Source organism: Balaenoptera musculus, chromosome 1 (genome assembly GCF_009873245.2).
Source record: "Balaenoptera musculus isolate JJ_BM4_2016_0621 chromosome 1, mBalMus1.pri.v3, whole genome shotgun sequence".
Taxonomy (NCBI): Eukaryota; Metazoa; Chordata; class Mammalia; order Artiodactyla; family Balaenopteridae; genus Balaenoptera; species Balaenoptera musculus.
In genome coordinates, this window is record NC_045785.1 from 103,220,527 (window position 1) to 103,246,019 (window position 25,493).

The following is a 25,493-nucleotide window of genomic DNA, read 5'->3' on the forward strand; positions in this document are numbered from 1 at the left end:
CTTATTTCTAAAATAATTCTCTTTTCCGTGCACGTAGCAGATTGATTGCATTGATGGCCCCCGCTCTCTACCTCTCTTTTTGCCTTGACACTTCGCCGTTCCCTTCACTAAAGAGATGGAGTCCATTAACCCATCTCTTGTTTTGGACTTCGCCATGTGTCTTGCTTTGATCTGAGGGATGCTTGTAGAAGGCATGCAATCATAATGCAAGTAGAAGCTTTAACAAGTACTGATGTGTTTCCCCTAGTCCTTTTGGACCCCTGACATTACTGTGAAAATGTGCCCAGGCTAGCCTATTCGAGGGCTGTGAGAGGGATCCAAGCTAAGGCCATTGTAGACCATCCAGCTCCCATCAGCTGACGCCATAAGCTTGTGAACAAAAATAAATCTTTACTGTTGTATGCCACCAAAGTTTTCTATTTGTTATACAGCAATACCTAACCGATACAGTAAATTTTGGTGCCTGGGGGGTGACCCATGTCTTCTCCAACTGCAATGGTGAAAAAATTCTTGTACATCAAGCCCCACTGATATTATGGTTAATGGCCTGGAGAGGTAGTTTGAAATTGCCATTCTAGGTAAACTGCCCTTTAATTGTTCCCTAAATACAGCCTGTACATCCCTGCCTCCGTACCTTTATACATTTCATTTCTCCCTAGTGGAATGTCCTTTCTTCTCTCTTCTCTGCCTATTAGAATCATACCAGATCTCCAAGGACCTAAAGAAAACCAGCCTTTTCTGAATGCACCTTCTTCTCCCTTCACACCAGCCTCAAACTTTACTTCAAAAGGAGGGCACAGCTGGTGTGTCATTATCCATGCTGGACTGTTTCTCCCCAACTGCCCCTCGGCCCCCCTTCCTCCCTGGTTGTCTCATGTGGCCCAGCCGATCTTGACCCTCCCTCCCACCCACTCACTCCCCCCCCCCCCCCCCCCCGCTCCCTTTAGGTGCCCCATTGATTGTTGTGCTTGCAAAATTACCTTGTGGTTATCTGAGTAAACGGAAGTTTCCTGAGAACAAAGGCTTCGTATGTGCAGCACTTAAAATAGCACCCAGAAGATTAAAAAAATTGTTGGATAGGTGGATGGAACAGGGATCTGCTGTAACTGTGGCCTGAAGCAGACTAGGCTGTTACTGACCCATCTAAATGGAGGCTCGGCCTGGGGAACTAACGTCCTCAGTAAGCTCGTCCCATGTATGGTCTTGTCTTCGCAGACTAGGATTAATTTGGCCTGGGTTCAGCGCCAGGCTAACTTAGTCCTAGTCCGTGAAGTCACTCCCCCTCCATCCTTGGTGCCCAGGACCACACTGGGCAGATGAAGATTCCCTTAAATGTCGCTGATATGCATTGATCACTTTCTATATACTAGATGTTGTTCTAAGTGCTTTCAGTGAATTAGTTCATTCAATTCTCACAGCAATCTTATGGGGCACATACTGTTAGTATCTCCATTTTGTTGATGAGGGTTAGAAAAGGTTAATTTACTGTTCTAAGATCAACTATTAAAAATACAGTCTGTGCAGACCCAGACACACCCACCTAGAGTGTGTTATCGTCACCGTCACCGCATGTCTCCCCAGGTTCATGTCTTCTAGGGGCGCTTCTCTCGTTTCTCAGTCCTTTCCTCTGCCAAGATGGGAGGCGAGGTAAGGGCTAAGAAGAGAAAATTGCTGCTTGATTCTTTATTTATTCTGTTTACTTAAATTCCCTTATCATTACCTAATGATATGTATTTAACCAGGAGGAGGCCCATCTTTTCTTATTTTTATCTATCTATGTTTACCTACCCATGAAGATAACTTCCTAAGTAGGTAAATTTGAATGATTAGCAAAGAGCCATATAAAGCAAACTGTATTGCTCTTTGCAAGCCATCTCTGTTTCTCAGTGGGCTGGAAACCACACTATTGCTTCCCCTTTATCTTTGTAGTGAGAGCGCAACATTTGTCACTCAGCGTCTGAGCAACTTCAGTGACACCACCAGGAAAGGTCTATACTGGTCCAAATGGCACGCTTCCCACGAGTGGCATCTTTTTTTCTCTTTCTGAGTAAGTGTCATAATTCTGTAGGTTACTGTGGTCAAGGAGCTAGTCAAACGGAGACTGTTGGATGATAAAATGGGACAGTTTGGTCTCTACAGGAAAAACAATGCCACACGTCTCTGGTGCTGGCAGTCATTTTTGACTTTTGATGATGTGCTTGGCTACCTAGACATCCTTGAGTTCCAGGAGGTGCAATGTTAGGTTGAGTCCCATGACTCTGATCCCACTGGTTTTTACATTTGTGTGTGTGGCCAGAGCTGCCGATTTTGCTGGCCCTGCCTTCACCTTATGTTCTTGGGCTAACTCATCCCTGGAGATAGGAAGAGGCTTAACTCCTCAGACGGAGAGGTGATGCCTGATGTTAGAACTTGTCTAGATGATAAATGTGCCTTGGAGATGTGGCCGGATGGAAGTGTCATGAGAGCACTTAGGAGTTTTAGGCTAACCTGAAAGAAGGTTCTGGACTTCATCTGTGAGATGAAGTGGGAATTGACTACTAAGAGCCTGAGAAAGGGGCAGGAAGATTCACTTGGCTCTGCTGAGGGGCACCTGGAAGGACCTCAGCCGGCCCAGGGGCATTTGTACATGGTTGAACAGGATGGCGAAGGGGGAAGTTTGGGGGTGGATGGGTGAACAGATGAACTGAGGAAGGAATGAAATAGTTTCAGAGAAGACAGAGCAGGTAGCAGGTACTTTTTAGTGCTATGGGTTCTCTAGCATCTGGTGAAGCCCATAGACCCCATCTCAGAATAATTTTTAAATGTGTGAATTAAAATGTATAAGATTATAGGGAAAATCAGTCATATTGAAATAAGGTTATTGAAATATTTTAAAGTAAATTTTGATGTAGTCATTTATTTGCTACATTATTTATGTATTACATAATAAGATCTGGAGGTGGTCTATTAACCACCAAACTTCAAAGTCGTAATGAGTATGAACAATATTTCAAGATATCTGCAATAGATGTAGTGTGATGTGAAAATATCTATGGTTTGTTGTCTACATTCATGACTGAAGAAAATGCTAAATTTCCATTAAGATTAGTGAAAATAAAGATGTAGGGTTTTTTCCCACCCAAGTTTATGAACCTTTTCATCCCCCATGTGGACCCAAGTTAACAACTTCTGCTTTAAAGAGACTGGATGGAGTTAGTGACAGGACTTGGATAATAGGGGAACTAGAAGAGCTTAGAATCAGTGTGACCAAGGCTGTGGCTAATACACGAAAAGGGTGCAGCATTCAACTCAAAGGGGTGCTTAATAAACCTTGGCTTGAGTTGAATTGGGTTCATGTCTCAAAAGACATTGGGTAGTGTAAGGTAAAGATCAGATATGGGGCCTGCTGGGGTGAGAGGTGGCCTGCAGGAGAAGTTACTGGGACCAGTTGCTGGGTAATCAATGCCCACTAGACTGGCTTGGCAGACGTTAATGACCAGGTTCACTGGTGGAATCCTTTGGGGATTGTTGGCTGGTGTCCTGTTCAGGTGTCTTGAGTGTGATTCTCAAGTGTCTGTGCTTTGTGTCTGTGAACCGTGTGTTTGGCTTGTGTATGGGGAAACTGGGCTTACATTGTGCAATAAGTCAGACAACTGCAAATTCTCTCTTTGTCTTTTTTTTTTTCTTTTTTTTTTCCCCTAGTGAGTAAGCTGAAAGGCCTGGGAAAAGGAAGTAATAACCAAGGTTCAAAAAGGGGAAGCTTCAAGCCTTTCAATTCCCCATTTAAACCATTACCTAAACTGGGTTATATATTTATTTCTTCTAAATTTAAACTCTTCCTAAGCACAAATTTTGTGTAGAGCCACAGTTTTTATGTGAAAAACATATATATCAGGAAGTAACTTGAAAAATAATTTTGGAAGCCTGCTATTTGTCATTACAAATACAGAGGGAATAATGAAGGAAATTAATTAAATGATGGATGATCAACTGACCAATTGCATTGTTTAGCAAATGTATACCTTGTCCTAATTAATTTTTTAAATAAATATATAAAGACTGATGAATCCTGTTAGAATATGGGGCCAGATGAGGTTAAGGTCATGGGTAAATGAGCTCTTGGACTTAGCTTTGTCTGCTTGGTCTGTCACCCCTCACCCTGAATAGCTGCCCTACAAATAAAAGTCATTAACATGGGAGGGTCCTGGGGAGGGGCTACTGTTTGTCTTACTGGGGCTGTATTCATGAAAAAAAAAAAAAATCCACTGAATTATGGATGGAAGCATTCTCAGCCTCCAAGCAAAAAGGGATTTTATATGGGTAAAGAAAGAGAAGTCGCTTGTTGTGTTTGATGTTCTCCAGCTAGGTTTTGTATAAGGTGGAAGCATTTGAAGTTGCTGTTTTTGCGTATCAAAGGTGGCCAGGTGTTGGCCACATTTTATATAGGTCAAATAGCTTCCATTCAAATAATACTGAAATAGAAAATTTGGCAATCCCAGTAATGTGTTTGGAAAAAGTCAACACCATTAGGAAATTCTTCGTGTTACAAAAATGTGACTCCAATGCAGTATGTCAATGCCAAGCTCTGTGTCCATCAGTCAACAAGAATCTGACCTGCTGTGCAGAGGTGCCTAACCCTCTGTCTATTAAAAGAGAAAGCAATGGGTCAGTCCTCTGAGGTATTTCACTCTTTAGGAGGAGAGATATGTACAACATCCCACAGAAAACAGATTTATAATAAGATGCTTCAGTGTATGTATGATTCCCCATGCGTGGCCATTTGAATTGGCCTCTTGTCAGTCATTCCTTTTTACCTCCGCAATACCTATTAAACCTTCACACTGTTTCTTTCGCTTTTCTGAGTACCCTCCCAATCATGTTCTTGACCTCGTGCCTCTACTAGCACCTTATGACATTCATCATCCTCTCTCTGGCTTCATCCATGTCTCCCCTCTACAGCTCCTCTGCCCGTAGACATGCAGAGGTACCTGTGTCCATCCTCCCTCACTGCTCTGCCCCATCCATCTACTCTTTCTAACTGCCACCCTATTCTTCTCTTTCCCTTCTCCGTGATGCTTCTTGTAGTTTATGCTTCTTGCAGTTGCTTCTTACCCTTGAAATACTCTGCTGCTGCTCTATGGAAATCTCTTTTACAAAGATTTCCACTGACCTCCTCATCATCAAACTAAACAGACTTTCGTCCGCCTTTAGAGTCCTTACCCTCTCAGTGGCATTCAGCAGTGCGGACAAGCTCTCTCTTCTTGGACTGTTTTGCTCCTTTGGTTTTCAAGCTACTGTGTCCTTGCTGCCCTCCCACCTGATTCTTCCCTCCCTGATTCTTCCTTCTGTAGGTTTTGTTCCTCATCCTATCCCCTAAACAGAGAGATCCTCTAATAATCTCTCTTCAGCCCTCTCCTTACATTCTCTAACACTTCCCAGTGCTTACATGTAGCTGACCTAATCTGCATCTACAGCCCAGAACTCTCCCTAGTCACAAACAAGCATTTACAGGAAGCAGTGAGGAAACAATGGACACAGCCAGGAATTTGACATTTGTAAATCCAAGTTCAGTTCTGGCTGCACCATTTACAACTTTGACAATGCTAAATATGGGAATATCTCAGAGTTCTTAAGAGGACTGGATTACAAATATTTTCAAAGGGTTGAGTAGATTTTAAAGTATAGATAGATAGCTATAGCTACAGATATAGACATATATTTAAATATTATTTCTAAATGTTTGCTGGATTTCCTTCCTGTTTGTTCCATGGTACTCTAATTTAGTATTTCCAAAATTAAATGCCCTGTCTTCTCCTTCACCCTCGAACACACAACAGTACCTTTTCCTGATATCCTTATTCCTGTTAACAGTGCCATTACTCCCAGTCACCCTTACAAAACCTGGTATCGTCTTTGATTTCCTCCTGCCTTCCATCCCTCCATCTACCCCTTCTACCTCCAAGCATCTAAGATACTGAAAAACTCTATAGATCTTCTCTCCACAGTGGCTCTTAAATTATAGCCACTTTCTTTCCATTTCTATTGCCTTCATCACTCCTCTCCTGGGCTACTATCATTACCTGATGTCTACTTCTAACTCCATCATCCTACACACCGTCAGGTTAATTTTACTAAGACCTTTCAAATACTTTCAGTGGGTTCCCCATTGCCGAATCAATCAAGTCCAAACTTTTAAACATGATAGTCAAGCCCTTCATGCTTTGGACTCAAAATTCCTACCCACTCTTACCTCTTTCTATTAATCTTCATGTAACCCTCCCCCTAATGCAACTGATTACTCTCTATTTCCTGAACAATTCTTTTGATTACTACTTATACAGTCTTTTCATGAAATCTCCTTCACCTAAAAGGCCCTGTCTCTCCACTTGAATTGTCATAACCTTCTCCAAAGTCCATTTTTAATAATATCTCTTCCATATACCTTACCTATTTCCCTCCCCCAAAATGTAATCTCTCCTTCCTTCAAATTCCTCAAAGCGCTTTTATCATATTTCTTTCCAGGACAGATGACTACCACCCTACTTGACTAAACTGTAAAATCAAGAAGTCAGAGACTATCCCACACTCATCTTCATATCTTAGTCCTTGAAGCATCAGAAACACTATAAGTGGTTGAACAAATATTTATTGAATTAGTAGGCGAAGCAGTAGAAAATGAAGTGCTAGTTTTCAAAATAAAACGTTTCACATGTGGTACCATCTCTCTGAAAAGTCATAAAAATTGTTAAGTGTTGCCTAGACACCAAAAATAACATTGTGGAAACACGTCCTGACATAAACATCTTAGTGGTACCTCAGAAATCATATTTTTAAAAACATTTTTATCTTGAAATATAACATATAAGAAAAGTTAGTAAGACATAAATGTGCAATTTAACTAATAAATAAAAAGTAAAAACCATGTAACCACTATGCAGGTCAAGAAATAGAACATTGCTAGGACCCTAGAAGCACCCACCCACCTTGCCACGCGTCCCATCCAGACACACACACACACACAATCACTTTCCTGACTTTTGTGATACCTACTTCCTAGCACTTTTTTTTAATAGTTTTACCCATTACGTTTGCATCACTAAACAATACAGTGTGGTTTTTTTGCCTTTCTTTAAATTTTGTAGAGAGTATAGTAAAAAAGATTCTAAAGTGTTCAACATCTTTCATTAAACACAGTGATCCACGTTTCTGCAACCAGTTGCAATTCACTCACTTTCATTTCTGTATAAGATTCCATTTTATGAATGTACCACAGTCTGCCTGTTCTACTGTTGATGGACATATGAATGGTCTCTAGTTTGGGGGCTGTAATGAACACTGCTGCTGTGGATACTTTTTCACGTGTAGCCTGGTACAGTGCTCACATTTCTCTAAGATGTACGTCTAAGACTGGCTAGCATTGCTGACAATGTTTTAAATTGCCTTTGTAGTATAATTTTTTGGTAAATAATATTTTAAAATTTTACTACTGTATGGCATGGGGAACTATATTCAATATATTGTAATAACCCATAATAGAAAAGGATCTGAAAAAGAATAGATATATATATATATGTGTGTAACTGAATCACTTTGCTGTACACCCGAAACTAACACAACATTGTAAATCAACTATACTTCAATAAAAAGTTGTATGTTTTGAAAAAAAATTAAAATTTTTTTCTCATATGGTCTAACTTCTATTCCTAAGTGCTTATTACAAAAGGAGCATAATATACATATATCACATTAACTGGGATTTATGAATAAATTAGTATATTTTAAATGATTACTGGAAATTTGTGTGATTGGTTGATTGATTGGATGTTTGTTTTCCAGTTTTGCATTGATTGTATCCATATGCAATTTTTAGTTGACTGTATCAGGTGACTCTTACTCTTTCTCCCTATTTTTTTGCAGGTCCCCTCCTATCAGAATTGTCTTCATTCTAAAATTCCTATACTCAGCCTATACTCATGGTCTCTGTAATGTCATTTTCCCCTCTCTCACTTTTTTTTCACTCTGGTCTCCTTTACTCTTTGTCCTTGTGGATTCACAAAATTCAGCAGATGCTCTGCTTCTTCCATGCCTACTTATGAACTCTATTCTGTTAATTCTGTAATACCAGCAATTGCTCCCTGTTGGACTCTTCTGATGTCTTTCCACTGGGCCCTAGGCCCCGAGTGGAAAGATCTAGCTCACCCTGTGGCTTCTCTGTCATTTGTTCTTTGTTCTTTCTGTTACACAAAATAAACTAGGCTATGATATTAACATAATAAATAAATACATACCTTTTAATTTCTAAAAAAGGCTTGATTTTGAAAATGTGTATGTCAAAGGAAATGTTACCATTGAATAAGATTTTCTCCTTTAAACCTAATACTTGAGATTTGTCCCAACAGGAAGCATTCCATAGTGGTCCCAACTGAAAACTTTGGGTAAGAGAACAACTAAACTAAATCTGATCCCAGATCCTGTTGGGCTTGACAGTCATCTTTTATGAAGCTTTTCAATAAAGCTGTAGTGGCTCTTTAAAAAATTACAAAATGAAAAACCCTCAGCGGTATAGAAAGGAAGTGCTGCTGTTTCTTCAGATGCTAATTTTAGCTAGTCTTGCATCACACCTGGCCCGGAGCTACAGATATTTCCAACCAACCGGCAGGAAAAAGCATGGCACCAGGAGCAGTGCCATAAACTCTGCCTCTCCAGCAATCATTTCTGTGAGAAAAGCTCGATGACAGGTACCTAGGAATTGGAGGCTTGAGGAAGTATACTGAGGAATTTTCCCATAAAATAATGTAAAAGGTGAATTATTATACATCGTATTTACTTCAGGTGCACTTAGATAAGCAGATATGTTTTATGAAAGTGGTCATGTTACATTGATGAAGCTAAACATTTTTTGTTAAGAGACTAGAGATGACTATGGAAGTTAAACTTATAAAAGAACAATTAACTCATCAAGCCATTCCACTGTTCCTCATCCTGAAGAAGGTATTGAACATTTGAGTTGATTATAGCTAATAACCTACGATCTCATTTTCTAGAATTGTAATACAGGGAGCTACATAATGTGACACATTGGGAACTGGAGCACTAATCTATTTTTATTCCCCTTTCTTTCTCCTGCTTGCAAGCTAAGCTCAGCACTGGCCAGAGAGAAGTAACAGTTCAGAAAGGACCGCTGTTCAGAGCTGAAGGTTACCCCATCAGCATCGGCTGCAACGTAACTGGCCACCGGGGACCTTCTGAGCAGCATTTCCAGTGGTCTGTTTACCTGCCGACAGCCCCGACCCAAGAAATCCAGATCATCAGCACCAAGGATGCCACCTTCTCTTATGCAGTGTATGCACGGCGGGTGCAAAGTAGGGAAATCTATGTGGAGAAGGTCCAGGGTAACTCAGTCTTTTTGCACATCTCCAAGCTCCAGATGAAGGATTCTGGCGAGTACGAGTGTCACACACCCAACACTGATGGAAAATACTATGGGAGTTACAGTGCAAAGACGAATCTAATTGGTAAGCTGTGTGCCCTCCTCTTCTAGCCAGCCCCTGAGAAGCCAGATTCTCCATCAACACGATGCCTTGCAATGTGACATGACTTTATATTGTGCTGTTTGTTTTGGCAAAAGATCCCACATACCCCTCTGGATATTTTGGAGTTTGTCACAAATAGGTATCTCATATTCCCTAAAACTCTTAATGCATTTTCCCAATTGACTTTGTCATGATGAGTTAGATAGTACGTGGTCTTCCTAGGCCTTGCCCACAACTATTCATAGGTTGATAATAGCACAGCATTAGACAAAGCTTTGAGAGTTCTCATGGTATGTCTCTTCTCAGAGGCAGAATATTAACTTGATAGAAGAGCCAGTATTAATATATTTAATATATCTTTATATATAATTAATATAATACCAAAGGAAGTAAGTCATTAACTTGGAAGTAATTATTCTCAAACTTCCATTCTCTAACATAGTTACCTATGGGGCAAGGGTCATATTATTTGAAATTACCCTTTTGTCCCTTTGCCTAGAATATCTTATTACTCCCTTTTCAGCCTAGCAAACTCCTACATATACTTCTGAACCCAGTTTAGGTATTACCTCTTCTGTGAAACCCATTCTGTCTCAGGCAGTATTCCCATCTTTGTTCTTTCTTGATGCTCTGTTCACACTACTGTTGTTAGTACTCACCCAGTTTATGTGGTAATTGGCTACTTACATGACCCTCTCTGACCTCACCTTGAGCTCCATGAGAAGAGAACATTTACCTCACTCTCTAGCACAGTGGTTAGCTCTGAGTAGATGCTCAATAAACATTCATTTTTGAATCTAAGTGTTGCTTTCACATAAACTTAGGCTGTGTGATTACCTTTGAGGAAGGAAAGAATGGTAGGGTAGTAAGATGGTTTTCAAAACTTTGGTAAGGGTTGCATTTTGGCTCTGAATGATAAATTATAACAGATTATTTCAGAACTTTATTTTATAAAGGAGCAGGTGAAGGCCCAAGGAAGTGAAGTAACTTCCTCCAATTCATGGAATCAAATAGGGACAAATATAGGATCAGAATATAGTCTTCTAGCTCCCAGTGCTTTTCCCATTTAAAACCTCTGTGTCTGAATAGCTAAACTGGTTACAGCCTGTGCTAAAAATGTAAAATCAGGGTCAATACAACAGTGAACCAATAGCTTTGCCGAGTTCCATAGTCTGTATGTATATAGATGCCAATGTTCCTGTTGGCAATAGGGAAAGCATATGGCTGGTGGAAAACCAACTCAAAGTATGTACTTTACAGATGTTGGGTCAGGGCATCATCTTCATCTAAGGAGGCTAGTCTGACAGGTATTCAGTCAATTACAATCATTCCTTTGCATTCAGTCATTCCAGATACCCTCTCTGCTGCCATGACTTCCCAGACTCTCAGTAAGGAGGAAGGTGAGCCATTGGAACTTACCTGTGAGTCATCCAAAGCCACAGCTCAACATACTCACCTCTCTGTCACCTGGTACCTGATGCAAGATGGAGAAAGAAGCCAAGCCAGCAAGATTATTTCCCTCTCCAAGGATTTTATGTTGCTCCCTGGGCCCTTGTATACAGAGAGGTTTGCAGCTGGTGACGTGCGGCTCGACAAGCTTGGGGTCACTACCTTCAGGCTGTCCATAGGGAGGCTCCGGCCCTCAGATCAGGGCCAGCTGTTCTGTGAGGCAACTGAATGGATTCAGGATCCGGATGAAACCTGGACTTCCATCACGAAAAAGCAGACAGATCAAACAACTCTGAGGGTCCAGCCAGCAGGTAATTATCTTCTCGGGAAATTCATTAACAGCTAGTAGTGGGTATTTGGGGGATATCTTTTTTCTTTCTTTTTTTTTGGCTGCGCCACGTGGCTTGCGGGATCTTAGTTCCCTGACCAGGGATCGAATCCGTGCCCTCGGCAGTGAAAGCGCGGAGTCCTAACCACTGGACCGCCAGGGAGTTTTCTCTTTTTGTTTTTTTCTAATCTTTTGTTGGATCAAAAATATCATTAGAAAGTTTGAGTAAATTTTGTTTTTGTCACCTGGGAAGCATAAATAAGAAAGGACAGATTGGGGGCTCTGTCCACGGGAGGTTTTATATGGGATAAAATCTGTTGAATGTTAGGTAGATTCCACAGCCATGCATGGAAATAGTTTTGTTGCCATTCTTGCCAGGCTCTGTGTAAGCACTTTATCTATAATACATTATCGAATTTAGTCCTAACAACCACCCTCTGAGGCAACTAGTCAAGTCCCCATTTTTGAAACATGACCCTGAGCCTCAGCTAAATGCTCTGCCTTAGCTCGCTGTGCTGGAGCTGGCGTTTGAAGACAGGTGTATCTCTCCAAGGCCCTCTCCCCACAGACACCTGCACCTCAGGTAGCCTATTTCCAATGTGAAGCCTTGTCTTAGTCACTGCTCCTTCCGCCTTACCCCTTTTCCTTGGAACGGTGTCACTCTTCATGATCCATTGACACCTTCGCCAAAGCAAGCAGGAAGCCTCCATTTTGATTCCTGGTCTCTCCACATGGGCTTTGGTCCGGTAGGAGGAGGTCTATAACCATATATATCCCTGCTAAAAGCAATGATCCAATAGTGGATCACTGAAGTTTTCTTTCTTTTTTTTTTAGGATAAGTGTTAGGCTATTCTATTAAAAATTGTCCTGATGGTGTTACGTGTCCAAATTATACTCAGGGAGTCCTTTGGAGACACATCACATGTGCTTCTTTTCCCTCTCTTTGAAAACAATTTTTAAAAATGTAAAACTATTTTAAAATGTTATTTATTTAGATCAGTAAAAATTGTATACGTTTAAGGTATACAATATGATGTCTTGATATCTGTATGCGCTGTGAAATGACTACAATCAAGTTCACTAACATACCCATCACCTCACATGGTTGTGTTGTGTATGTGGTGAGAATTCTTGAGATCTTTCTTAGCAAATTTCAAGTAATACCACACAGTATTACTAACTGTAGTCACCATGCTGTACATTAGATCTCCAGAACTTATTCATCCCACATAACTGAAACTTTGTACCCTTTGACCATTATCTCCCCATTGTCCCCACTCCCCCAACCCCTGGTAACCACCATTCTACTCTCCACTTCTATGTATTCATTTTTAGTTTCCACAATATTTGTCTTTCTGTGTCTGGCTTATTTCACATAGCAAAATGTCCTCCAGGTTGATCCATGTTTTTGAAAATGGCAAGCTTTTCCCTTTTTTCATGGCTGAATAATATTCCATTGTGTATATATACCACATTTTCTTCATACGTTTATCCTTTGATGTACACTTAGGTTGTTTTCATATCTTGGCTATTATGAATAATGAACATAGGGGTGCAGATATCTCTTTGAGATACTGATTTCATTTCCTTTGCATATGTACCTGGAAGTGGGATTGCTGGGTTATATGGTAGTTCTACTTTTAGTTTTTGAGGAACCTCCGTACTGTTTTCTATATGCCCATACCAATTGACATTCCTTGTACACTAACAGTGTACAAGGGTTCCTTTTTCTTCTCCATCCTCACCAACACTTGCTATCTTTTGTCTTTTTGATAATTGCCATTCTAACAGATGTGAGGTGATATCTTGTGGCTTCAATTTGCATTTCCCTGATGATTAGTGATGAACATCTTTTTCCACATTTTGGTCATTTGTATGTCTTCCTTTGAGAAATGTCCCTTCAGATTCTTTGCTCATTTTTATATTAAGTTATTTGGGTTTTTTTTTTTTTTTTTTTTTTGCTATTAATTTGTATGAGTTTCTTATCCATTTTGGCTAGTAACCCTTTTTCAAATACATGGTTTGCAAATATTTTCTCCCATTTTGTAGATTGTCTCTTCACTCTGTTGATTGTTTCTTTTGTGTGCAGAATCTTTTTAGTTTGATGCAATCCCACCATCTATTTTTACTTTTGTTGCCTGTGCTTGTGGGGTCATATCCAGAAAATCATTGCCCAAGATAATGTCAAGAATGTTTTCCTTCTATTTTCTTTTCTTTTTCTTTTTTCTTTTTTGGCTGCGCCATGTGGCATGTGGGATCTTAGTTCCCTGACCAGAGACTGAACCCGTGCCCCCTGCAGTGGAAGTGCAGAGTCTTAACCACTGGACTGCCAGGGAATTCCCCCTTCTGTTTTCTTCTAGTAGTTTTTCAGTTTCAGGTCTTATGTTTAAATCTTTGATCCATTTTGAGTTTATTTTTTTAATATGGCACGAGATAGGAGTCCAACTTCATTCTTCTGCATGTGGATATCCAGTTTATTCAACACCATTTATTTGAAGAGACTATCTTTTCCCTGTTGTGTATTCTTGGCACCCTTATTGGAGATTAATTGACATAGATTCATGGATTTATTTTTGGATTCTCTTTTCTGTTTCATTGGTCTATATGTCTTTATGCCAGTACCATACTGTTTTGATTACTGTAGCTTTGTAATGTATTTTGAAATCAGGCAATGTGATACCTACAGCTCTTGCTCAAAATTCTTTGGCTATTCAGGGTCTTTTGTGGTTCCATATGAATTTTAGAATTGTTTTTGTCTATTTTAAAATGCCATTAGAATTTTGATAGGGAAAAAAAAAGAATTTTGATAGGGATTACAATGAATCTGTAGATTGCTTTGGGTGGTATGGATATTTTAACAATATTAATTCTTCCGACCCATGAACATGGGATATCTTTCCATTTATTTGTTTCATCTTCAGTTACTTTCATCAGTGTTCTATAGTTTTCATTGTACATGTCTTTCACCTCCTTGGTTAAATTTATCCCTGAGTATTTTCTTCCTTTTGATGCTATTGTAAATGGGATTTTTTTCTTAATTTCTTTTTCTGATAGTTCATTGTTAGTGTATAGAGATGCAACTGATTTTTTTTTTTTGTATGTTGATTTTGTATCCTGCAATTTTACTGAAATTCTTTATTAGTTTTAACATCTTTTGGTGGAGTTTTTTCGGGTTTCTATATGTAAGATCATGTCATCTGCCAACAGTGACAGTTTTACTTCCTTTTTTCCAATTTGGATGCCTTTAATTTCTTTTTCTGTCTAACTGCTCTGGCTAGGACTTCCAATACTATGTTGAATAGAAGTGGGGAGAGTGGTCATCCTTGTCTTATTCTTGATCTTAGAGGAAAAGCTTTCAGCCTTTCACTGTTAAGTGTGATGTTAGCTGTGGACTTGCCATATATCACATACACTTTTAACTTCGGAAAATTCCACTGGATATGCTCAGCCAAAAATGAGAGCAAGAAATCACAATTTACATCGATTCAACATAGTATAAAATATTTTATTTAAAAAGATACATTACTGTGTACTTTACACATCTATGCATACATCTTGCTTAATAGGATTGCATTCAGAAAATCATGTATGTTGTTCTTTCTAGGTGATTTAAAGAGTAGTCAAGGGCATATTTTAATTCTAGACATTTCTTTGGCTTACCTTCTACTCAGAACTGATCTCCCACATGAAATTCAATCCCTGTACTATCCTAACAGGAGGTAGCATCTCTCTCTGGTATTGAAAAGATAGATGCAGTGGCCTCTCTATATATCTGCCTTGCTTTTGTTTCCTAGTGAGAGATTTTCAAGTCAACATCACGGCTGAGAGTACGGTTCCTGAAGGAAAACCCTTAGAACTGGTTTGCCTGGTCGTGGGCGGTGGCCAGGACCCACAGCTTCAGGGCACTTGGTTCTTCAATGATATTGAAATGGCCCACATTGATGCTGGTGGAGTTCTGGGTCTGAAGAGAGACTATCAAGAAAGAGCAAGTCAAGGACAGCTCCAGGTTTCAAAGTTAAGCCCCAAGGCTTTCTCTCTCAAGATCTTCTCTGTGGGCCCAGAGGATGAAGGTGCCTACAGATGTGCTGTGGCAGAGGTGACAAGAGCTCAGATGGGCTCCTGGCAGGTGCTCCAGAAAAAAAAGTCACCAGACAGCTATGTGCACCTGAGGAAGCCAGCAGGTATGTGAAGTCGGGGCCAGACACGATTGGGCTGCTTTTAGATGCCCTCCTTTGTGAGTACAGGATGCCTTCATGGACACGGAGGAGGTCTCCTGAAGTCAGGTGTCAATCAGATCACTTTGAGGTGGAGTGGAGTACTTCAAAGGAAAGCACCCAAACCAGCTGAAGACCTGAGTCCTATTTCTGAGCCATTAAATGGGCCATGATCCTGAACACACTATGTACTTCACCTCTAAATCTCAGCTTCTTCAACTGTAAGATAATGCCATCTAATTTGACTGACCTGAAGTACCTTCTTGCCGTCTTAGATTCTTTGATTCTATTTGCTATTATTTCTAATTTTTGTCCATTGGGTATTCTTTCAGCAGAGAACACCTGTATTAATGAAGCCCTCTGTCTCCTTGTTGCGTGTGTGTGTGTGTGTGTTTTGAGTAGATTAAGAGGAAAGAGCTTACACTTGCCCCCTTCCTGGGAAATAAACACCCACATTACGCCTCCTACTCCTGGGACATCTTTCAGGTGTCTTTCATCAATTCTCTATTATCTTAAACTGATACTAAGTCTTAATTCTGCACCAAAGCATGACTCAGAGTAAGAAAAGAAGAAGTAAATGATAGTGGGCAGACTCTATTGCCTGCATGTTGCTATGATGTCGTGAGATGCCTATCCAAATGGGTCTGAGTATCTGAAAGGCCACTCAGGTCTTGTTTAGTTTCTGAAGGCTGGGTGACCTTAAACGTGTTTGAATTATCAGTGCTTTTTGTGTGGAGAGAAAACTGATAAATCTGCAAGTAATATTAGGATCCTCTGGGCTGGATATTAAATTCAAAGTCTAGAAAAATGAATTGCCCCAAATTTTTGGTTTTGCAAAAACCAAAATCAAAAACAAAAACAAACTAAAAATGAAGATATCCTTGTTGTACTTGCTCACTGGAGGCCTCTCCAAAGATAGAAGCATTCCCCTTCCATCCTCTTCTCCATCACCCCATTTGCTGGGAGTGAAGACGCACAGCTTTGGCCTAGAGTGGCGAGCCAGGAAGTGTGTTGGTGGTAGTTTTTACACTAAACATTTGTTCTGACTTGCTAGGATTCAGAAAAAACTATGTAGGCGTGTTTACATATTTACACAGAGCTAAATCTCAACTTCGTGTATCTGTCTCTGCTGGAGCAGATCTGTAAATCTTTCATAAACTCAGGACATACGAATTTGTGCTAAAGAGACCTAAAGGTGTGCTTCATGGCACACAGATCACAAGCCTATCAAGTAGGTGGTCTTCCCAAGCTAAAAATAATCCTTTGTGCAGGCTGGAGTCCAGCCTGTTTCTTTTTACGTAGAATAAAAAAAGGTTATTAACAGATTTATTAAAGATCCTGTTGAGCATTTGGTTTTGAAACTCAAACCATTACTTCAAGTATGAGCAGCGTTTTATCACTCCATGAATGTTTTAAACAGAAGAGGGTACTCCCTACTGCTATGCATGTATACCTTACACATGCGTGGTAAGTGTGTTACTTCTTACCGAGAGGCAGTAACGACCACAGTAAACTAAGGAAACCACAGTTAAAAAAAAACAAAACAAAACTGAAGCTGGTTGAAACTAATCATAATGGTTATATTTGAGTAGTGAGATTATGAGTAATAATTTCCCCTCTAATTTCTAAACTTTAGTTATGAGTCTATTTTTAACTTGAAAAAAAAATTAAGTATAATTATGCCTCTAATACACAAAATTTGGAAGCAAGTTATATATATGTAATAGATAGATAAATAGATATAGATATATTAACCTATTTGTGGACATTAGCCTTCATTCTGCCTTTGTAACATATACATCTATACATAAAGTGGTTAAAGACTGAACTTCCTCAGCAGGGAAGATCAATTTGCAGATTCATTTAGATCCTATTTAAATTCCTAATGTCAGTTCTATTTTGTTTTCCTGGGAATTCCCTGGTGGTCCAGTGGTTAGGACTCCATGCTCTCACTGCTGAGGGCCTGGGTTTGATCCCTGGTCGGGGAACTAAGATCCCACAAGGCCAGAAAAAATAAATTTGAAAAAAAATCTATTTTGTTTTCCTTTTCTGGCCTTGAACTCCTCTGCTTTCACAAAGTGCCTATCATTACGCCCTAACGCTAATAGCTCACTTTTGCTGGGTACTTCTCCTTGCCAGCTGGAGTAAGCCCTTTGCATGTGCCATTCATTTAGTCCTCTCACAATGCATAAGGGAGGTGTTATTATTACCCCCATATTTACAGGAAAGGAAATTGAGGCTCAGAGTGGTCCACTATGTTGTCCAGGATAATTCTGACTCCAGTGACCTTGACCTGAAGCTTGAGGCTGGGCTGCCTAGGATGCATGAGCTTGAGGGATCTTTACATTGCCCACAAAGCACCCAGGACAAGTCCTTGCACAGGAAGTATCTGTTGAAGGAATGTCTGCATTTCTACACATCTTGAATTTCCCATCTGGAAGCCAGATTTACATTTATTGTTTAACACTATAGTTCAGATATAGGAAGGCTCTCCCTTCAACAATATGTATGAATGAATATATGATTTGAAAAAGAGAAATGTATATGTATGTATATATATATAGGTAATTATATATATATTTAAAAAAATACTTGGGGGGAAATGTATATATATATTTATTGTATATATATATTTATATATATATACATTTTCCCCCAAGTAATTATTTTTTTAATCACAGTGTTTTGAACAGAAATATAATTAACAATACTCCTTCACTGTTCAGAATACATACTAATTGGGGGAAGGTAAGTAAGGAGAGGAAGGTCATTTTGAACTGTGAAAGTCTGAATTCTAAAAAACTAAATATTTAAATAAACACAGCTTCATTACTTTCAGCCTCATACACCAACCGTAATTAATTTAACAAAATATTACCAGATGTTTTCCCAACTAGATGTTCCTAAGGAACAAATCACTAAAAATTAGGGCAAATTATAAATTAAGTGTAAATAAGTTCTCCTGGTATTCTTTCTGCTGTTTCCACTATTTAAGTGTTGATGAAATCTTTTTTTCCGGGGGTGGTGCAGGAGTGAACAACCTGATTGGATTTGTCACAAAGTAGTCAAGTCCTAATTAATGAGATTTCACTGTTTTTTAGAAAAATTTTCATTTACTTGAAATAATTTTTTCTTTTAAAATCTGTAATCCACAGCAAGACATGTGGTCGTGTCTACCAAGAACAGGCAGCAAGCAGTGTGGGAAGGAGAGACGTTAACCCTTCTCTGCAAGGTAGGTGGAGCTGAAAGTCTCCTGTCCGTCACCTGGTGGCACATCCCACAAGACCAGACACAGCCAGAGTTTGTGGCTGGAATGGGGCAGGATGGCACCATGCAGCTGGGTGCCTCCTACAGGGAACTCGATAACCACAGCAACACAAGGCTGGAGAAAACAGACTGGGCCACCTTCCAGCTGGAGATCACCTCCACCACCATCACAGACAGCGGCACGTATGAGTGCAGAGTGTCTGAGAGGACCCGGAACCAGGCCAGAGATCGGAGCTGGACTCAGAAGATGTCAGTCACTGTAAAACCTCTGGGTAAGTGTCAGGGAAATCCTTTTCTGAACTTACGTATCATCAGTATCTTCCTTCTGCAGTGGAATGCTGTGGAATTCGATTGTGTGTCACCCTGAATCCCCTAGTTATGGTACGTGTACCCCAGGACACAGAGCAGAGCCTCTGGCTACCATGTCTGTCAACTGATCTCTGAAGTTTACTCGTCTTCTTTTATTTATTTATTTATTTATTTATTTATTTATTTATTTTTGGCTGTGTTGGGTCTTTGTTTCTGCGCGAGGGCTTTCTCCAGTTGTGGCGAGCGGAGGCCATTCTTCATCACAGTGCGCGGGCCTCTCACTATCGCGGCCTCTCTTGTTGCGGAGCACGGGCTCCAGACGCGCAGGCTCAGTAGTTGTGGCTCACAGGCCGAGTTGCTCCGCGGCACGTGGGATCCTCCCAGACCAGGGCCGGAACCCGTGTCCCCTGCATTGGCAGGCGGACTCTCAACCACTGAACCACCAGGGAAGCCCTTTACTCGTCTTTATAAAGATCATCTTTAGGATGCAACTTGTAAGCTGTTATTCAAGGCTAAAAACAAAATCTTATGAATTGGAATAGACTTAGAAAAGAGATATGCCAAGTGGAGCGGAGCCTCGTGCATTCAGGCTTCTGACAGCTGCAGCCCTGGGATGGCAGAGTCTCCTGGAGCAGGTGCAAAAGAGTGATGGTGCACCCAGGAGTGGGGATGAGGGAAGGAGGCCAGCCAGTGGGGCCGGGGAGCACCCCACCCACTCAGCAGCAGCTGTCTAAGCAGCAGACTGGAGAAACACTGCCTGTTTGTTGTCTCTGCTGAGAACACTCTTTAGAAGAGGGTCAACTTTAGAAAATTGAGGTCAGACTTCAGGACAGACTGTACTGTGAATCAGCTTCTACCCCCACGTATTTGATACTCCCAGTGTATGAACGCATAGTTCAATGTGAGGAGGCAACGACTAGGACAACTTGTACCTCGATTTGCTGAATGTATTACAAATTGTGTTTCACATTTCTGCCCACAGAGTCAAGTTTACAAGTTAGTCTGATGAGCCGTCAACCGCAAGTGAAATTAACCAACACCTTTGACCTGTCCTGCATAGTGAGGGTTGGCTACTCAGACCTCAAGGTTCCACTCACCGTGACATGGCAGTTCCAGGCAGCTAGATCTCGAGCCTTTGATCTGCTTCTTCGAATCACCCATAATGGCACTATTGAATGGGGGAACTTCCTACCCCAGTTCCAAAAGAAGACGAAGGTTTCACAGTCTTTATTTCATTCTCAACTCCTAATCCATGATGCCACCGAGGAAGAAGCAGGAGTTTATCAGTGTAACGTAGAAGTTTATGACAGAAGTTCCCTACACACAAACGGCCCCGTGAGGGCTTCTGCCATCTCTCACCCATTGAGGATCACTGTCACTTTACCAGGTAAACACTACTTGAAATTAATCCTGCTTTTTTTTTAAACATTCCTCCCATTTAGGGTAAGTTATAGAATTAAAGCATAAAATACCTTTTCCCCAAGTTTGTATTATAAGTAAGCACCATATGTAAGTGATATCCAGGAAGGGAGAGGGGAGGGATAAATTAGGAGTTTGGTATTAACAGATACTCACCAGTATATATAAAATAGATAAACAATAAGGACCTACTGTATAGCAGAGGGAACTATATTCAATATCTTATAATAACCTATAATGGAAAAGAATCTGAAAAAGAATATATATATGTATAACTGAATCACTTTGCTGTATACCTGAAACATTGTAAATCAACTATACATCAATTAAAAAAAGGAACCAGAAACAAAAACAAACACACACACACACAAAAAGGGATATCCAAGTTAACATTAAGTTAATATGCACAAAATGGCCATACTGGTTTGTTTTTTTTTTGTTTTTGTTTTTTTTTTGGCTGTGTTGAGTCTTTGTTCCTGCAGGCGGGCTTTCACTAGTTGCATTGAGCTAGGGCTACTCTTCATTGCGGTGCGCAGGCTTCTCACTGCGGTGGCTTCTCTTGTTTCAGAGCACAGGCTCTAGGCACGCGGGCTTCAGTAGTTGTGGCACGCGGGCTCAGTAGTTGTGGCACACGGGCTTAGTTGCTCTGCGGCATGTGGGATCTTCCCAGACTAGGGCTCGAACCTATGTCCCCTGCATTGGCAGGCTGATTCTTAACCACTGTGCCACCAGAGAAGTCCCGCCATACTGGTTTTTAAAACATTGAAATACTTCCACACTGACAAATAATAACTGTTACCCCTTCCCCATTTCCCATAAGTCCCCACGGCTCAGCAACTAAACCACGTGGCACAGCAGGGGACCTCTAGGACCAGATCCAGTGGTGAGGCATTCTTTCGGATTGGTCAGTACCCATGCCTGACCAGTCATTAAATGTTTAGAATGTATCCCCTGGTGGTATGGATAATGTAAATCCCATTAAATACATTAATCCATTCATTTTGATATGTTAATATACAAGAGTTAGAGAATTTATGATTACAGTCAAAATAATTTACCTTGTCAGTTGGTAATAGAGGATAGAAATTTAAAGTAAGACACAACTTGGCAAATTCTGCTGTGCCAGTATCTTTCATGACTTCCATTCTCTTAGAGCAGAGTGTTCAAGAGGCTTTGATGTCATTTAGATCTGACAAGTACTGGATAGAAACATCACTTTAGACAAGGCACTTTAATCTGTCCAAGCCCAGTGACCCCATGTGTAAATTGCTGATGTGCAATTTAAAGATGGCGACATGTTCCTAGTACAGTGCTTGACACACCAAGCAGATGCTCAAACATGGTAGCAGTCATTATCTCAGCTACTGAGCAATATTTTTGGTAATAGCAATGATCTCCTTGTTGATTAACTCATGCCTTAATTTACTTGTCCTTTCTGATGTATTTCAAATTGTTGGTTTAATCCTTTCTTCTTAAAACTTCTCTTCTCTTGGCCTTATGACACAAGATTTTCTTGGTTTCCTTCCTAACACTCTGACTGCTCCTTCTCATTCTCTTTTGCAGAATCCTCCTCCTCCACTGACTCATCCCTTTGGGTTTCATCCTCAACTTCCTCTCTTCTCATTCTGTACAGTGTCCCAAAGTGGGCTTATTCCTACCCAGGGATTCAGGCTATATACTGACAAACCCCAAATTCATTATCTTGAAATACTTCTCTTCTGATCTCCAGACTCATCAATGCAATTGCCTCTAAGACTCAATATGTCAATACATAAATACACCATTATTATCCCTCCAGAGCTACTCCTCTGACATTGTTCTCCATGTCCCCACCATCCATCAGTGATCCAAGCAAGAAACCTGAGTCATCCACTACTTCTCCACGTCCACCTCATGTCCAAACTCCCATTACATGACAAGCAAGGTCCTTTATAACCTGATACATTTATGTCTTTCCTGCATCATCTCTTTCCACTTTCCATCTTGAATTTGAGCTCCAGCCACACTGAACTACTGGCAGTTCCTCAAATACTCTAAGCTCTCTCTCTCATTTTTAGTCTTTGTTCAAGTTGCTTCTTTTGCATGGAATTCCTTAACCCCTTCTCCATCAGATTAATTCCTATTAACCCTTAAGACTTAGCTTAGAGATATCTCCTCCAGGAAGCCTCCCCTCACTCCCATATTGGGGTTACACAGTCCTGCTGTGTGCTCTGACAGCCACTTCTGCATACCTCTGTCCCACCTGGGTGACACAATCCTATAATCTCTAAGCCTCTGTCCTGTACTAGTCTCTTCCTCTAAGCAGAGACTGAGGGGAGGGATCCACAGAGCCTGGAATAGTCTGGCACATAATATAGTATGTGCTTAATAAATGTTTGTTGAAGGAAGACTAAAGGGACCTACCGGCAGTATCAATAAGCAGTCACAAAAGAAGAACTGGTGATGTCAGCAAGAAGATAAGAATAAGATTTGGAAGCCAGGCTTTACCGTTCATCTTTCTGACAAAGCAGGAAAGCTCTGGGTTAAAGGATAGTTGACTCCATATCCGTACAATGTTCCCACAGTCGAGTGGCTGCAAAGAGATGCACAGTTGTAATAGCCCATGTACAACTTCCTCTTGTTTACCCATGTTTGCCAGCAGATACAATTAGACTTAGGCAAATTGTGGATCTAAGAGTATCTGGATAGTGAACACACAGACAAAGCATTAATAGGGCCACTTTCTCTCAATTTGATTTATGAAATGCTACAGAAGAGAAGATGTCTGTGCCAAAATATTGAAGCATTTTCTTTTCTTTTCTTTTATACTGGAGTATAGTTGATAAACAATGTTGTGTCAGTTTCAGGTGTACAGCAAAGTGATTCAGTTATACATATACATGTATGTATCTATTCTTTTTCAAATTCTTTTCCCATTTAGGTTATTACAGAATGTTGAGCAGAGTTCCCTGTGCTATACAGTAGGTCCTTGTTGGTTATCTAATACTGAAGCATTTTCATGTGGAAGAGATTGGTTTTTCTGCATGACACTTCCTCCCTGCCCCACACTCCCTATCCCACTCCTCCGGGGCAGGGGTAGAACTAGGACCAGTGGATGGAAGTTATGGAGAAGTAAAATTCAACTTGATATCAGAAAGAGTTCTCTAGTGGCAGCATGTCCAAAGGTGGAATGGGTGCTTTGTGAGTTAGTGAGTTGTTCAGAGGCTGAGTGAGCAGTTAGTGGGGCTGCTAAAGAGGGAATTCACACATTTGATGGATGTAGGAGGTATGGCCCTAGTTGACCTCCAATGTCCCTTCTACCTTAAAGATCTATTTTCTAGCAAAGTAACAAAGGTAATGGTACCATTCTTTTAATTTAGAGAGCAAGCTGAAAGTGAATTCAAGCAGTCAAGTCCAAGAGATCTCCATCAACTCCAACACAGACATAGAGTGTAACATCCTGTGCCAATCCACTGGAAACCTTCGGTTGGCTGTTACTTGGTACTTCTCTGCCATGTCCACTAATGCACCCTGGCTGAGGATCCTGGAAATGGACCGAACCCACGTAGTAAAATATGGGGATGAATTTCAGACCACACGGAGAAAACAAAAATTCCACGCCGAGAAAGTTTCCCAAGACTTGTTTCAGCTACACATTCTGAATGTGGAAGACAGCAATCAGGGCAAATATCACTGCGCTGTGGAGGAATGGCTCTGGTCTACAAATGGCACTTGGCACAAGCTTGGAGAAAAGACGTCAGGTCTAACAGAATTGAAACTCAGGTCCACAGGTAAACCTTGCAAGTATAGTCTCACGCATCTTTCTGTAGAATTGCCATCTCCTCTTGGGCAGCTGTTCTATGAAGTGATTAGATGAAGGAAAAATATGACCTATAGTCATAGGAAGAGTGCCCACCTGCACAATGACTGCAGGACTGGATAGCCCACCAGAGCAGGCGGGGGTCCCTTTGAGTCAAGCTGAGATTTGGAGAAGCTTAGATGGGAGCAAGATCCCTTTGATTGGTTTGCTTCTCAGCCTGGCAGGCTGGTCTATGCAGCGACCCAGGGTATCGTATCTCCAGCTCTCTGTAAAACAAGCTGTGTCATTCCAGTGGGGCTCTACTGTAATTTGGCAGAAAGAGAGTAATACAAAGCATATTTCTCCCACTGTGAACAGAAACTGTACAACTCTATAGGGATGTATGGAGAGACTGCTTTTCAACATTTGGCTGCCTAAACATAAGGCAAATAGAAGTAGTCAACTGCTGGAATGGCTTACTGAGGGCATCTCCTCCTCCTCAGGAGATCTTTAAAAATGAAATAGAAGTTCCATTCATTTGCATTAGTCTAAGAGTGCCGTGGTCTAAATGTGGACAGTGTTGATTAGATCTGTCAGCATTAGTTAGGTCACCTCCAATGTTGATTAAAATTAAATGAACATCACAGCTAAGGTTCAGGAACTGGCCGAGATCCAAAAGCACAATGCAAATAAGTTAATCTAGTTTGGCACTGAAAATTCTATTTTCAATGTAACATCAAAAAATAAGATTATAATGAACATTGCTATGTGTTAGGCAATTAGGAATCCAATGATAAATAAGGCAGAGCCTAAAGGAGCTCACAGTCGGTTGGGAGCAGCAGGGGCAAAATAGCAGCTGAGCGCGAGAGTCTCTTCCTGCCGCTCTGGCCGCCCTTCTCCATGCCCTTCAGGCACGTCTTCCTCTCCCTGCTCAGTGCAGGTGTTCATCAGGGACACCTAAGCCCATTTTTCCTCTTACTCTCTGTACCCTTCAAAACCTCTTAAATACCACCTTGGTGGTACCAACTACCACCTTCAATGAAACAGCTCTAAGTTTTTATGCTTAGCCCCCATCTCCTGAGCTCCGGGCCTTTCTACCCATCTGCTTGTTGCACATTTCTACTTGGCTCACCCAGAGAGCCTCACACTTAGCATATCCCAAATCATCTTTATGTCCCAAATCATCATGATGGCGTTTATCATCTTGGCCATCCCAC

General features: G+C 40.8%; 1 protein-coding gene across 1 annotated transcript in view; it reads left to right on the forward strand.

The window, feature by feature from the left end:
- Nucleotides 1-1,991: 1,991 nt before the first annotated feature.
- CD101 (CD101 molecule) overlaps nucleotides 1,992-25,493 on the forward strand; it is a 33,089-nt gene continuing 9,587 nt past the window's right edge. The window contains exons 1-7 of the mRNA XM_036864639.1: nucleotides 1,992-2,047; nucleotides 9,114-9,494; nucleotides 10,856-11,272; nucleotides 15,084-15,470; nucleotides 18,659-19,042; nucleotides 20,062-20,466; nucleotides 23,858-24,268. Coding sequence (XP_036720534.1) covers nucleotides 2,005-2,047; nucleotides 9,114-9,494; nucleotides 10,856-11,272; nucleotides 15,084-15,470; nucleotides 18,659-19,042; nucleotides 20,062-20,466; nucleotides 23,858-24,268 — 2,428 coding nt within the window. The 5' untranslated portion in view covers nucleotides 1,992-2,004. The remainder of the gene's footprint in view (nucleotides 2,048-9,113; nucleotides 9,495-10,855; nucleotides 11,273-15,083; nucleotides 15,471-18,658; nucleotides 19,043-20,061; nucleotides 20,467-23,857; nucleotides 24,269-25,493) is intronic.